This window comes from Crotalus tigris, unplaced genomic scaffold, assembly GCF_016545835.1.
Source record: "Crotalus tigris isolate CLP2741 ecotype Arizona unplaced genomic scaffold, ASM1654583v1 scf7180000023637.1517150, whole genome shotgun sequence".
NCBI lineage: Eukaryota > Metazoa > Chordata > Lepidosauria > Squamata > Viperidae > Crotalus > Crotalus tigris.
The window spans coordinates 740430-756388 of record NW_024100094.1 but is presented as its reverse complement, the minus strand read 5'-3'; the positions used below and the strand labels follow the sequence as shown (position 1 = coordinate 756388).

Here is a 15959-nt window from a genome sequence, read left to right as displayed (position 1 = left end):
TCCTGCAGGGCTGATATTTTTAGATGCTGAAAAAGCTTTTGATCAACTGAATTGGCATTTTATGCTAAGAGTAATGGAAGAGATGAATTTTGGTGAAAAGATAGTACAAGCTCTTACGGTAATATATCAAAAACAAACGGCACAACTTATTGTTAATGGAGGTTTGTCAGAGGTTTTTACAATAGAGAAAGGTACTAGGCAGGGATGTCCATTATCACCGTTGTTGTTTGTTTTAACATTGGAAATATTGTTGATCAAAATCCGAGATTCGCAGGAAATTAAAGGAATAGAAGTTAATAAAAAAGAATACAAATTAAGAGCTTTTGCGGATGACTTGGTGGTTACTTTGTCGCAACCTACTCACTCTGCAGAAAAGTTATTACAACTGATTCATTATTATGGTGTGGTTTCGGGTTTTAAGATTAATGTTAATAAGACTAAAATTTTACCTAAAAATATGACTAGTCAGGAGAAGCAGACTTTGGTTAATTTGACGGGTTTTGAAATTGTTAATAAGGTAAAATATTTGGGGGTGATGTTATCTGTCTCTAATGCAAAATTATTTAAAAATAATTATGAAAGGTTGTGGGTTAGGGTACAGAAAGATTTGAAGAATTGGGAGAAGTTGCAATTATCCCTCATGGGAAGAATTGCAGTGATAAAAATGAATATTCTACCCAAGTTTCTCTTTTTGTTTCAAATGTTACCGATTTTGAAGAATGAGATTAATCTAAGTGAATGGCAGAAAGGCCTTAATAAATTCATTTGGGCAGGGAAAAAGCCAAGGGTTAAGTTTAAAATTATGCAAGACTTCCGTGAGAGGGGTGGACTCAAGGTACCGAATTTGAAATTATACTATGATGCGGTGGTTCTAACACTAATTAGTGATTGGGTAAATTTGACAAACTCTGAGATATTACATTTAGAGGGATGGGATTTACTTTTTGGGTGGCATGCCTATTTAATATTTAATAAAAAAATGGATTGGGTCTTTAAAGCTCATATTTTAAGAACTTCTTTACTTAGGACTTGGAGAAAATATTATAAAAGTGATTTTAAAGTACCATTATGGGCTATACCTTGGCATGCGATAGAAGGAATAAAAAGAGGTGCTAAAATGGATATGGTATCTTATAGACAGTTACTTAGATGGGATGGACAAAACTGGCAGTTAAAATCACGGGAAGAGTTAGCACAAGAAAACATTATTTATTCTTGGTTCCAATATAGGCAACTAGTAGATAGATGAAAGGTGGATTGTAAGGTGGGTCTTCTTAGAGAAGATGAAAATCTTATTAAGCAAGTGAAGGATCAAAGACAAACCCACATTAAGAGGATTTATGGGGTTTTAGTTGAATTGGATTCAGAAACGGAACTAATTAAAGATTGCATGATCAGATGGGCGCAGAATTTTGGTGAGCCAGTTCCATTGGACATTTGGGAAATCATTTGGGTGAGAAATGTCAAATTTACACAAGCACAGAACTTAAGGGAGAATTTTTATAAAATGTTTTATAGATGGCACCTTGATCCACAAAAAAATGTCTCTTATGTACCCTGACTTACAACCTAAATGTTGGAGATGTGGTTGTACGGATGCTACCTATTATCATATTTGGTGGTCATGTAGAGAGATAAAAGCATTTTGGATTAAGATATGGTGGAATATCCAGAGAATTTTTAGAAGGAGGGTAAAATTTACTCCGCAATTATTTTTGTTGGGTATAGTTACTGATTGTGATACAAAGGAGGTTATATTGATGTTAAATTTGATTACAGCCGCGAGGCTGTTGGTAGGACAATATTGGAAGAAGGAATCTTTGCCTACATGGCAGGAATGGTTTCTTAAAGTGTCTTATTTGGCGGAAATGGCAAAGATTTCGGCTTTTTTAAAGGAACAAACGCAAGAGAAATTTCTTGCTGTTTGGGATAAATGGATAAAATTTATACAATTTAAATTGGATATAAAAAAATATCATATAGCTTTTTCATAATTTTTATATATATATATATATATATATATATATATATATATATATATATATATATATATATGTATGTTAATGCTATATTTCTTTTTTCTTTTTCTTTCTTTTTTTCTATAAATATAATTTCTTAACTGTTTTTTTAATTAAGCCTATATCCTGCTTTGGGAAGCTCGGGGGGGGAAGGGGGGTGTTTGGGTGGGGGTGGGGGGAGGGGGGTTTTGTTGTGTAATGTTTAGTTTTTTTTTCTTTTTGTATATGTGGTTTTTTGTTATTGTATTGTTATGTTTTTTTTTCTAAAATTTATAAAACTTTTTAATAAAAAAAAAAAGAAGTACAGAAGACAGTCTCCAGTTTCTCCTACACTAGTCTGATACGAAAAAATCACAACCTCTCCTTTAACCAGTATAGAATCTAAGCAAAGAAAAGTCTAGGTCAGTGGTGGCGAACCTATGGCATGCGTGCCAGAGGGGACACTCAGAGCCCTCTCTGCGGGCACATGTGCTGTCGCCACAGCCCCCCTCCCCTCATGGTCCCCTCCTCACCAGCAGCCCCCCCCCAGAGGTGTCGCCCGCAGGCATGGCCCGCGCAGAGCAGCGCAGCCAAGGACATGGCAGCCGGGCAGCGAGGACAACTCCGCCCTTGCACCCGTCACGTGCAGATGATGCTGCAAGGCAAAGGTGGAGGGCGTGGCCACCATGGTGCTGCTGGGCCACCTGGGCAATCTGTGGTGGGCCGTGGAGGCAGTAGGTGGCCCTGCAGGTGGGTGGGGTGGGGGCGGGTTTTGGGCACTCGGTCTCTAAAAGGTTCTCCATCATTGGTCTAGGTAAGTCCTGAGAAGAGCATTAATAATCTTTGGATTCTTCAGGACATTTGGGGGCGACTGAGAGATCTTGGTAGGAGTTTTCTATGCTATCTCACAAACCCATATATGGGAATACAAAGAAGTCACAGGGAACGATCAAGTTTTACAATGGTTAGACTCACAATATGTTAAAACTCCGTTATCTGGGTTAACAAATAGTAGACACAAATAAACCACTAACAAATCGACCCCAGTTTAATTTAGCCTAGCACAGTGGTTCTCAACCTTTTTAATGCCGCGACCCCCAACCGGTCGTAAGTTGAGGACTAGTCAACCAGTCTTAAGTCGAGGACTACTCAACTGGTGCAGCACCGTTTGCAGAATGGGACTTTTGGCGGGCTCAGTAGGGTAGAGACAGTCTGGACAATTCCTATTGGCTTTTGAAAGCCAATAGAATTAGACTCTATTCAAGAGAGTCTATTCTATTGGCTTTCAAAAGCCAATAGAATAAAAGGGAGTAGCACAGCCAAGGAAAAGGGGGAAAAATGGTGGACTGTGTTGTTTGGCGACCCCCGTGAAATGGTCATTCGACCCCAAATGGGGTCCCGACCCACAGGTTGAGAACCACCAGCCTAGCATGTAACGCAAACCCGGCGAGAAATTCTGTACAAAATCCACGCATTTATCAAATGTTTGTCTTACTTTATTTGAGGTTACTTGGGGTAGACTTTGCATTCCCTAACCACTGAAGTTAACTTTGGGGAGTAAAAGCAGCGACTGTAACTTGAGAAGCAAGACATCTTTATTCCTTTCACATCTCTCCATACAAAAACAGCCCATTATAATGGGAGACAGAGAACTCTTTGTTCCCACCTTAAGCTGTCCCTCCATCCTCACCAGCCAGCACCCACATACCTCAGTGGAAATCTTGCGCGCTGGGTTGTTCCGCATGCGCACTCGGACTGGAGACTGCACCTCATCTGATGATGTTCCTGATGCCTGATCACTCTCACCATCCGAACCCATTTTGAGGTCCTCATGAACAATCTCTGCACCAAGGAGAAATGTAGATGAAGACAATGTGGGCAGAGAGGGCTCAACCCAATCCCTCTAATGTTTGTAAAGCTGAACTGCAGAAGGAAGAACGGGTCAGCCCAATGCGTTGGAACTAGAAGTCCCATCATTCCCAGGCCACAGACTATGCTTACTGAAAACTTCTGAGAACTGCAATCCCATTACAATTGGTGGGCATTAGTTGGAAAGTGGCTGCTGTCAATCCCTAAGCATAATGTTTTATGTAAAGTCATAAATGTTTTAGATAAATAAATACCCTTCTTTCAATTTGAAGCCAATTGTTGAGTGTTCCACATACAGCAACTCAACCATGAATTTCCCTTTTGGCAATCTCAATTCCACCTCTCCAGAAGGTTTAGACATGCGGCCACCAAGAGTACCTCCTCAAAGAAAACGAAGACTACCTGGCTATAGATGGTATTCACTACTTCACTACTTTAGACTGATGACAATTTTAAGAGGTTCCTTGCATATAAAAAGCTACCGCAACATGTAAGAGCCTTCGTTAGACTTTCCCTATTCCATATAATTGTCCTTTATTAGCAGGATCATAAGTTCTACAACCTACTCAGTCGTTTACTCAGCTACAGGGGTATAGGTAAGATCAGAAAATGGGATAACATATACTGATCTCCCTTGGTCCACTTCGTTTGTTTGTTTAATTTATTTGCCACCCATCTTGTTTCAGAGCGACTCTGGGTGGCCTTCAGCATAAAAATCACATTTAAATCATCAAATATAAATATACACCCAATTATCCCCTAATTTATTAACCACTTCTACCAACATATTTTGACTAGTTGCATTACTTATAATTATGTTGGTTCCACAATCTCATGTCAAAAGTCCTCTAAATGTTCAGCAGAATATTTAAGTACGTGACAATCAAAGTATGTACCATTTTGGGCCCACTTTCCTCAACATGATGCCCTCAAGAAATTATAGCATCACCCATCTTCTCCAGACAGCATTAGGCATTGGAAAGTGTAGTCCAGTACATCTAAAGAGCATCAGATTTAGGAAAGTTGCTCTGGGGACAGGATTACACTGGCTCTGATTCTGTGCATTTTTTTAAAGACAACCTGAACCTTGAGATCTGCTTCAGTATTTTTTAAAATAGCTGTATGTTGAATTCATGCCTGTAATACTCTCAAGAACCCAAAACAATATTTTCCGACCTAATGCTTTTAACTCCCCAAATTCCTAGCCTCCATAGCCATTGTTACATGTCATAAGCCAAAAGAGTCTCTTTTATTTTAATCTAGTTTCAAATCCCAATAAATTAAACTGAATTAAATTACAGCCCAAATACTTCTGAAAGCTACCTGGTTGGGAAAGTCTGACTTAAAATCACTTGATATTGAGTAAGGCCATTGGTCCACATTCTCTAGAGAGCACCGTAGGGGTAGTCTTATGAAATGATCCCCACTTTATTGCTAAAGCACCTCAATCTTTCATCTTTCACAGAAGATTGTGCTAATCAATTGCTGCTCAAAACCATCTTATATAGAGGATGTGCCTGGCATAAACTAGACATGTAGATGGCACTTAGAATTGCCCAGGAAAAAAATAATTAATAAAAAGTATAAATGTAACATCATGGTCGGGTTCACACATTATGCTAAGCCAGGATTTTGAACTATAATTACTGAAAAAAAGCCACATTTAGCTTTACAGACAACACCTGCTGTAATGCAAGTGTCACGTATTGGGCTAACAGAGCATACTAGGCATTAGCATAGTGAATGAGACCAGCCAGAATAAAGTGTATAGATTCAGAATGATGCACTGGATAAGACCAAGGCTCATTTCTCTTCAAGCGATACCCAGCAATCGGAGACTCCAGCCTCCTTACCAACCTCATCCTGGAGCAGAAATGCAAGACTCTGGGTTCTCCAGACTCCGTACTCGAGGAACTGATGTACCCCACCTCGACACAAAAGGCTCAGGTGCATAAATAAGTTAACTGGGACTCCTAAAAGCCACGCTTGAAGCCAGACTGGCTTGACTTGTGGCCTCAACCCACAATGGGGAGCCCTTACTGGCAGCACAGTGGGAGGTGCGATAGTCACCTAATCTGGTGGTGCGGCCGAGGTGAGAGCTCAGGCTGCGGCTGACGGCCAGACGGGGCCTGTGGAAGGAGCCTGCGTAGTGGTGCAGGAAGGCGTGAACGCTGCGGGAGGTGCTGGGATGCACACTCTTCACTGTGGGGCCTGGGGGGCAGGAGAGGGAGGGGAGGAGGAAAGCCCACAGACAGACAGATGGGAGGGAGGGATATGGGAGACGCAGGAAAAGTGGAGGGGGACACAGGTGGCCGGGGAATGTGGGACAGTGAAGAACAGAACATCAGCAAAAGGAGAGAAGGGGAGTGGTAGGAGGGGAAACACCAGTGAGAAGCAGAAGTAGGAGCAACAGAAGGAGAAGGAAGGTGGGATCCCAGAAAATGGAACAGCAGAGGAAGAATATCCATCTCCACCCACCACAAAAAAAATATGGAAGCATAAACAGGGAGAGGGAGGGTAAAATGGAGACAAGGAGGAACCCCAAGCAACATCCCAAAGGGAGTGATATGGAAAAGACAGATGCATGAAAGAGAAGAAAGGAAAAGAAGAGGTCGAGCAAACAGCCCACAGTGAAGAACCAAAGCACGGGTGGGGGGACAACACAAAGACAGTGGCCACCACATAAACAAAGGGATTGATGCCGCCACAGAAGAAGGGAGGCCAATATAAACAGAAAGATGGAAAAAAGGGGAAAAAAAGAGAAATATGAAGGAAGGAAAAACAAAACACAAATCAAAGTAGAATGGAAATCAAACTCAAAAGACAGCCCTCAGCTGAGGGGCAGGATTGGGGATATAATGGAGAGACAGGACTTACCTGAATGAGACAGCCTTCCCCCTACCATCCTAATAACCAGAGACCCCATCCCACCCCTCAAATATATTTGAGATTGGAATATTTATAGCAGTGATGGCGAACCTTTTAGAGACCGAGTGCCCAAACTGCAACCCAAAACCCACTTATGCATCGTCGGGTGCCGGGTGGGTGTGGCCCATTGGGTGGACGTGGCTGCGGTAGTAACGGCAGACTGGGTGGGACTAAAAAGTTCAATCAATCAATTCCAACTTTGCAAAATCTTTTTTTTCCTGCCAGAAGTTGAAATTGACTGATTGAACCTTTTTTTTTTTTTGCACACGGCGACGGAGGCCTAAAGCAAAAAGATTTTTAAAAAACCCAGCTGAAGGCCTAGGATTTGGGCGACGGCGCACGTGCCCACAGAGAGGGCTCTGAGTGCCACTTCTGGCACCCGTGCCATAGGTTCGCCATCATGATTTATAGTATAACCATGAGTAATGTTGGTTTGCTGCATTGTTTCAAATCACAAAATATATCTTCTGATGTAGCTTTTCATGAGTTTAGCAATTTCTTCAGAATCTCAGCTGCATTCTTAGAAGTGAAGGGTCAATATTCCAGTCCTCACTATTCCACAGGCAGCCTTGACCCAGCAAAGACAAGATGGGTTGTGTGAATTTCTTGGATTATGCCTATGGCTATTTTTTTTTTTTAGTGTAACAGAAACATCTTAATTATACTCACTGCTTTCACCTGCACTAATGCTCAGGATTAGACTCAGAACTGCTTTCTGTGCTATTCTGTATCCATTCCAACATGTCCTTTATTTTCTGCTATTTATGAGGTTAGGGTGGTGAAAATAGGCACTAGTGCTGGCATACAGAGAGAGAGAAACAGGAAGCATCCTTTTCCTCCTTCACCGTCATTATCATCATTTTTCACCTCTAAAGCTGTCCATTACTGTAGCCTGAATAGCTCAGTTCTGTAGATAAACTAGTTTCACAGCTGGTTAAAAGAGCCTCCAGGTTGCAAGGAATTATCTGACCATTTGCAAAGGAAGTTGCTAAAACTCTTTTGAAAAGCGTTCTACAGAATGGGGGCACACTTTATGTCTTTTTAACAAAAAACAGCCCCACTTAAGCCAAGGTTTGGCAACGTTCAAGAAGTCAGGAGCCACAATTCTGCCTCCTTATCTTCCAGAGGGCTTCAGGAAATTGTCCCTTTTTTTAGAATTGGGGGGAGGGAGATGGGGAATGTTCAGTGGTAGAAATGGAAGGCCTCTGAGAAGCAAGCCAATCACCCCTCCTTAAATTTCCAAATGCTAGTTTGAAAGCAGCTCCCAAATTGCCACTGAGTTTGTTTTTCAGGTAAGGAAGTTAAACATGAATAGTTTGCTTCCAGATGTCTCCTGTTTCAGTTTCCATCCTTCAAATGGAAAATCTGTTCCCCCACCCAAAAAAAAAAAAAGTTAAAATCAGCCTAACAAATGTACTAGATATTTTTTGGGCTTTCTAAAAAAGCAACTTGTACCCTGTGGGATGCTACTCAGGCTTGCAACTCATTTGTCTTAATAAACTGCCATCACACTCCCATGTGAGTGTTGTGAGTCTGTGTGTGTGAGAGAGGAGGGGGAGAAATGTGCATGCAAGCTGTATAAACTTTAGCATTAGAAATGGGCTTTTTCAAAGGGCAACCATCACATTCTGGCCTGGATGCCCCATCCCAAAATGCATTCTTGGCTATTTGCACACCGTTACCCAGACTGCTGCGGGACCTGTGATGGGGGCCTATCTCCAAAGACAGTCCAGAAGCTTGCGTGTGCACAAGGAGCCCCTTGCCCAGAGTTTGAACAAAACCAGGTCGGAAAACATTCCTTCAATTTTGTGCCATTTTCTGGCTACCAAGAAGCTTTCATTCCTAATCCCAAATGCCAATCTTAATTTCTGAATACCTGGAGACCTGACTATCTAAAAGACTAGCCCCGTCCCTATAAATCATCTCCATCTGGCTATTTAGAAATCTACAAATCTGAACACTTAGTAAGATTTACATTAGAGAATCTTCTTGGTCCATTTGCCAGTGCATAAAAATTAGCCCTTTCACAGCAGAAGTTTAGACAGGCAGCGAACCTATGGCATGGGTGCCAGAGGCGGCACTCGGAGCCCTCTCTGTCGGCACACTTGCCGTTGCCCCTGGCTTGCCTCCCCCTGCGACCCCCTCCTCTCCAGCAGCCCCCCTGAAGGACAGTCGCCTCGGAGCATGGCCCACGTGGAGCAGCGCAGCCAAGGACATGGCAGCATAGACAAGACTCTGCCCTTACACCCCATCGTGCACAATTGATGCTGCAGGGCGCGGGCAGAGAGCGTGACCACCATAGCGCTGCTGGGCTGCCTGGGCGATCTGCCACGGGCCCTGGATGCAGTGAGTGGCCCTGCGGGCAGGTGGGGCAGGGGATGGGGGTGGAGTGAGGGCGAGGCAGGGGGTAGAGCGGGGGTGGGACCAGTTTTGGGGCACTCGGTCTCTAAAAGGTTCGCCATCACTGGTCTAGTACCTTCAACTGCATTAATAAAAGGTGCTTGCACTTAAAGAAACTTTACTGAGCACCCCCTGATCTTACTGCCATAGCCACTATCCTTGTAGGCTTTTTAGTATATTGTTCTGTAAAGGTCCAGCTAAGAAAATCGATTGTAAGTAAATCAGAAAAAAAATCTGCTATCAATTCTCTCTCCAAGGAGGCTGAGGATCAATGAGGGAACTCACCATTATCGCTGCTATTGTTTTCCTCTATATTGATGGGTTCGTTGAGGTTTTTCTCTACAGTTCGGCTCCCCCGCAGCGTCATGGACAGCTGCCTCTTGATCTTCTTCATCCGATCCATGATGGGGAAGGGGCTGGAGTCACTGCTGAAGGAAGGGGATGAAGGAACCTTATCCAGTATGTTACATAAGCAACTTTATTTGGTAGGCAACATGTCAGATGTAGCAAAACTAATGCGGCATTAGACTACAGCTCAGATTCTAACATCGTCTAACATCCAGATGGTTACAGCCAAAGATTTGACTCGTGATCTCGAACCAACGTGAAATCTCTTGCTTTACTTGATCCCCAGGTTGAATAGTTCAAGATAAAGCAACGGAGGGTTCCAACAGCTCCATCCAACTTGACCAAAGGTGCCAAAACTGCTCTGTATCTTTTCATGTTTCAGATTCATCTTCCATGTTTTTTGTCCTTTCTATTCACTCCTCTGGAGAACTTCCCTTTTCAAAGCTCAAGCACCATTTCCTAGTCCACAACCTGTATTCCTTGGCTTTCCTGGTTTCACCTCAGTTGGGTTCCTCCTTTTTCCATCGTTCCATCCCTAGGTCTACCCGCTCATTTCCCTTCTAGGCGCTGACCAGATCTTCCGGTCATTTGTTCTTCTGTGAAGATAAAGCATGCCAGCCAAATCACTGCTAGAAACTACCGAAGCACCAACAGTACAGCCGCCACAATTCCCAGCGCCATTACCATGTAGTAATACAAATAAACATATGGCTTTCATTTTTAAGGAGATGGAAGAATGAAATAAATTCTGTTTCTGTATTTTGAAGGTCAGGGCAGGGGGAAATCGCTGACAGAACCAAGAGCATGCTGTTTATCAAATTAAACTGGGGCAGAGCACAGCAAACATCCTACACAATGAGACTATGAAATTCACCATTGTACAGCGATCTACACTGGGGATTAGATAGCTTCATAAAGAATATGACCAATAGTAGCTATTACCTCAGTACAGAAGCCTGTATCTCAATAACTGTTGTTTGAGGGAACCCTATTAAACTTGTATGATACTTAAGGGGTTTCTGAAAGCATCTGGTTACCTCCCATCTGTGGGAATAGAGCACAGTGGCCTTTGGTATGAGCTAACAGATATTTTGTAGCATCTTCCAAAAGAAAAAGAACATCTGAGAATCCAGGCACACAACCAGCCTTTTTTTATTTTTCATCTTATTACAGTGACCCTCTTGCTTGAACAAACCAGGTGGATGGCAGAAGCAGCAGAGCGTATACCAGAGGTCCCCAACTTTTTGGGCACCAGGGACCGGTTCCATGGAGAAAGGTTTTTCCACAGACTGGAGAGTGAGTGTGTTATGGTTCCGGCTAATGAAACACTTCAAAGAACTTCCAGGCATTGATTTTCCTAAAAGTCATTTATTGTTACAAAATGTCGGCACAGGCATAACCGAGGCTTTATGCTAAGATCTAAGTTCTCTTCCTCTGAGCAGTTAAATTATCAGCATGTTCCCTCCCTAAATTAGCTGTCATATATCACATTATCCAATTAGTGTGAAGGTCAAAGGTTTCCTTCCTCTTTCTCTCCCAGGCTTTACCCCCACCCCCCTTCTGCTCTGTATTAACCCCAAAAATACCAGACAGTTCTGCATATTGTCAAAGCAAGAATATACAATATTTGCAGCGTTGACAGCGTGGTTTTGTATGCTGCCTGCATCCCATAGATGGGGCTTTCCTTGTTTGTGCGGACCGGTTGTTGGCATGCCGCGGCCCGGTACCAGTCCACAGACCAGGGGTTGGGGACCCCGGCTTATACTCTTCATGGTCAGAGAGAGCCTACTTAGCTGTTCACACTTTTGTCTACAAGTAGTCCTCGGTTTACGATCACCATTAAGCCCCAAATGTACGTTGCTAAGTGAGAAATCTGAAGTGAGTTTTGTCCCATTTTACGGCCTTTCTTGCCACAGTTGTTAAAGCAATCATTGCAGCTACTAAGTTAATAACCTGGTTAAGCAAATCTGGCTTCCCCATTGACTTTGCTTGTCAGAAAGTCTCAAAAGGCAATCCCAGGACCTCGAGACGCTACAACCGTCATAAATATGAACCAGTTGCCAAGCATCCAATTTTTGATCACATGACCCTGGGGATGCAGCAACGGTCGTTAAGTGTGAAAAATGGTCCTAAGTCACTTTTTTCTGTGCTGTTGTAACTCTGAACAGTCACTAAATGAATTCTAGTAAGTGTTTTCTCTGGTCGACAAAGTTCCTCGGACTTATACTGGCTTCCACAAAAGTGAGACAATTTCCTCTGCCAGGTTAAAAAAAAAAAAGCTAATACTGGAGGTTAACACCTAATATTCTCTCCTTCACTATCTCAAGAAAGTCATTCAAAACCCAATGAAATTGAGAAATTCCCCACTGTGCTGCCCATTAAGCACCCCACCCTTTTCATCTGAATCCAGTGAAGAAGGACCTAGAAAAGAGCAGAAGGCAGAGGCAACCAACTTTTGTATTCTTAAGAGCCACTCTGACCTCCAACAGGAAACAACTGAGGAAGCCAAAACGAGCCTAGCTGGAGTGGCTTTACAGCGAAGATTCAACAGGCAATCTCTTTTTATAGGATGAAATCATTAAATGGCAGAACGTAGAATGGACTGAAGGACAAACATACTTCCCGAAAGTTAAATTTAAGGAAAACTTGCCAGGAGGCAAATCTCACGACAACTCTCCTTCAAAAAAAATAATAATTATAAGCAATACTGTTTATCTTTCAATTTAAATGTGATAAACCCGTTGGCTATCAGGATACAATGTCAAAGGCAGCTTATACAAACCATCATCTGGACACCATAGAAAACTCAACAACCTAACAATAAAACAGTCAATGGCCTGAGGATAGAACTAGTTCCTGGGATACCTGCCAGAGACTGGAAAACATCAATAGATTGGCCATCCACCCTTCCCCAAGCTTCTGTTTACAGAGCTAATTATTTAGTGATGAAGGAAAAAATAATGTGTGCCTCAAAGGCATAGTCTCAGTTCACATGGAATGACACACAGGGCTGTCTCTACAGAAAAGGGAAAGGCCACTTCCTCAGAAGGCAGAGCTAGGTGGAGACCTGGAATGGTAGTGAAGCATGGAAGAAAACAGCCCTTATGTCCTTTGTCACCAGCCCTGTAACCCAATTAGCCAGTTGCCCTCAGGCACAAAGAAGAATGTTGTAGAGCCAGCTTCTGTATGTGGAATTGGGCCTAGACCAGGGGTAGGCAACCTTGGCTCTTTTATGACTCGTGCACTTCAATTCCCAGAATTCCTGAGCCAGCATGGCTCAGCTTGGAAACCTCTGCCTTTCCCCTCAGTATGGTTGGCTCAGGAATTCTGGGAGTTGAAGTCCACAAGGTTACCTACCCCTGGCCTAAACAAATGAGACACACACACACACACCCCAAGAGGTACTGCAAATCTGCAGCTTCCAGAAACTCAGGCACAGAGTTTACAAAGCAAACGGTAGGACTACTAACAACTCAGATAAGAAGGGTTTTTCAACAGCAGCAGGTTTAAGACTCCACCATTCTGAGCCATCAAAGAGGAACACATTTGGTGAACTTTCTGCACATGTCAGGGAGATGGGGGGGGGGGAGTGTCTCTCTCTCTTTTTTTTTTTAAGAATAGATTTCTGTGTCATACTTATCACCACATTGGGATCTGGGAAAATGTTCTGCCCTGGGTCATTGTGGCTGACAATACAATTAGCATAATTGGTGCTAAAGACATAATTTGAAGGGTGTAAGTCCCTGCAGAAAACCCCCCTCCTTCCCCATCTTGCGCATCCCTGAGGAAAAGGATGACTTCATCTGAGGCCTGAACAAACTATGTTTGCTTACAAACCAAATTTTGGAGGCTTTCTTGCTGTCATCTACTTCTCGAGCGTTTATGAAATGTAACCACAAAGAATGGTAGTGAATAAGGAATCTGCCCGGTCAAGATCCCTTCCAACTTTTATTATTATTATTATTATTATTATTATTATTATTATTCACAGATGAGATCCAAATTCAGCTAGGGAGCATAGGAACTGGATCTGCTGAAGGCCATAATTTATCAAAAATGGAATAAGCTTTCCCTCTTCGCAATGGGGCCTGCATACAACTTGGACAAGCCTAATGTGAAAAAGTCTTCAATTCTCACTGCCATATTTTGCTGCAAGGTGGCTGTGACATTCCTGGTATTAGCCATTTATTGCATATTCGAAGTGCTACATCTGCTTGTAAACGGATCAAACGACTCCCCCCCCCCCATTTAATACTCTTGTGCATTTATACTCTTTCCTACATGCAGAATTTGCAAAATGCTTCAAGCAACCAAGACAGGCACAGCCCATCAGCCACATACAGTGGCTAATGATTTATTCAAATGCCTCCCCGTGTTTCATTACCGCAGGCAGAAAACAGCAAAAAAAAAAAAAAACACCTCCCACCAGATTTATTTATATACTCCACTGCAGCCTAGTTAAGCATCAGACTAGCCTGGTCCAAACTTGTACCTTGATTGAGTAGCTATCAGCAGGGGAAATTTCTCACGGCAAGGAAATGAACGTGATCACATATTTATGCCTGTTGTTAAAACTGTAGCTGCAAGGGGCATGCAAAATATTTCAAATTCAAAATGGCTCAAAGCTCACAATCCTCTGATTCGAGTTCAGAACACACATTGCAGGAATGAAAAAAGGGAATTCAAACATTTTGCACATTTTTACTTTTTTAAAAAAAAAATCCTTTATCTGGGATTATCAGCACAGTCCCTTTGTATGTTGGTATAGAACACTGTCATTTGTAAACATTCCATAAAGCAAGCTTTTCAGTTGTATACACTGAATGATAAAAAGAAGCTATCGAAACCAAAATCTCCAGTCACTCTGTTCAGCGGACGCCTAAGATCACTATACACAAAGTTTGGCTTCCACAACCTGGTCCCCTATATATTTGTAATATTCCAACTCCAACTCTGGACCTGCATGGTCATTAGAAAACCAATAAAGCATATTTTAAATTTTAAGTATGCATGTTTGGCATAAACAATACTCAGCACAATCCCAAAAAATGTGTATAAATAGCAGTCCTATTTTGAGCGGAATTTGAACAGACAGCTTGAATATTAAGGATGCAAGTTGCAATATTGAGTGGCTTAAGCATTAGATACATTATAGGTTTGTACCTTCTAACCTTGAGCTCCTGAAAGAAAGGCAGGGCATCAATCTGATAAATCCATACCTTTAAGGATAATGCTCAGGATCAGAGGGAGACAATTTGATTTTGCTGACTACTAACGATGCTAGGAAGGGAAAATAATGATCACTTCTGATTATAAAGGACTATTTCATAAGTTTGTGCTTCCCATTTCCACAATGCATCTTCTCCAGTCAGCTCCGGGTGGGAAAACTTGGGGACTTTTACCCAAGTTTTTCCAATTACCTACCTCAGCTATGCTCCTGCCAGGCCCAACATCCTTGAGTCAAAAAAAATGTGACAATCTGGGAGCCCAGGGTTAAGAGATAGGCAGTGTGCAGTAGACAGGCTATATGAGTGAAGATGACATCCTTCACCTCAGTTTGTCACTTCATGTTAAGGAAGAGCAGGAGAAACCCTCATTAGCCTGGGATAATTTTAGGATGTAGAGCTATTGCCAACAGCACACCAACCAGAAAATATATACAGGAAATACAGCAGTGATGTTATCCAATGAGGTGTGTCCAAAATTTCCAGACTTCCTTTGGAAGCATTGGAGTTTGAAGGAATATGTAAAGTAGGTGCATTTTACTTCCTACTTCTTCAGAAAAAAAGAGAAAAATATACATCATCCAGTTTTGATAGTTTGATTGGGGGGGGGCTTGCCTAGAGACCATATGTGGCTTTTGGGTTGTCCACCATTAGCCTACAGCAGCGGTCCCAAATCTTTTTGAGTCTGCGGGCCGGCAGCAGCAGTGATGGTAGCAGCAGCAGGGAGAGAGGGGATGGTTGCGCGTGCACAACCTAATCCTGCACATTCACAAATGAAGCTTTGCATGCTCGCCTGTGGCTTGTGTGGCCCTGGTTCCCAATGGTTTCAGTGCATTGCCCAGGGATTGGGGACCCCTGGCCTACAGAACAAAACAGCAGCTCTCTGAAATTTCAGAGAGGGGTTTTTGCCAGCACCATATGGTTTTGGCAAGGCTTCATAACTGTTTTATATCCATTGCCTATAAAATGATGAAGCCAGCTCATAGCAACAAGTCATGTTAAGCTGCAGTCCTTTGTGTTCTAACAATCACTTACCAACAAGGATTCTTATCTATAGTATAGTCTACCCTTCACCATTTCTGGCCCATAGATGTTATAACTGATATATTTGTCTGGGTCACAATTACATTAATAATCCGTGGTTTGTTTAGACATGTTTAGCAAAGAATTCCTATTAAACAAGAGTAAACAG

The 15959-nt window shown here is 42.4% G+C and overlaps 1 protein-coding gene across 4 annotated transcripts in view; it reads right to left on the bottom strand.

The window, feature by feature from the left end:
• Positions 1–15959, bottom strand: part of CDK16 (cyclin dependent kinase 16) — a 75145-nt gene that overhangs the window by 32063 nt on the left and 27123 nt on the right. For 2 of the 4 annotated variants that reach the window (XM_039320361.1, XM_039320363.1), the window contains exons 2-4: positions 9480–9622; positions 5937–6077; positions 3706–3839 (exon numbers count right to left, since the gene is read on the bottom strand). In XM_039320361.1, the coding sequence (XP_039176295.1) occupies positions 3706–3839; positions 5937–6077; positions 9480–9597 (393 nt within the window). In that variant the 5' untranslated portion in view covers positions 9598–9622. The remainder of the gene's footprint in view (positions 1–3705; positions 3840–5936; positions 6078–9479; positions 9623–15959) is intronic. The other 2 variants (XM_039320362.1, XM_039320365.1) reach the window with 2 other exon arrangements.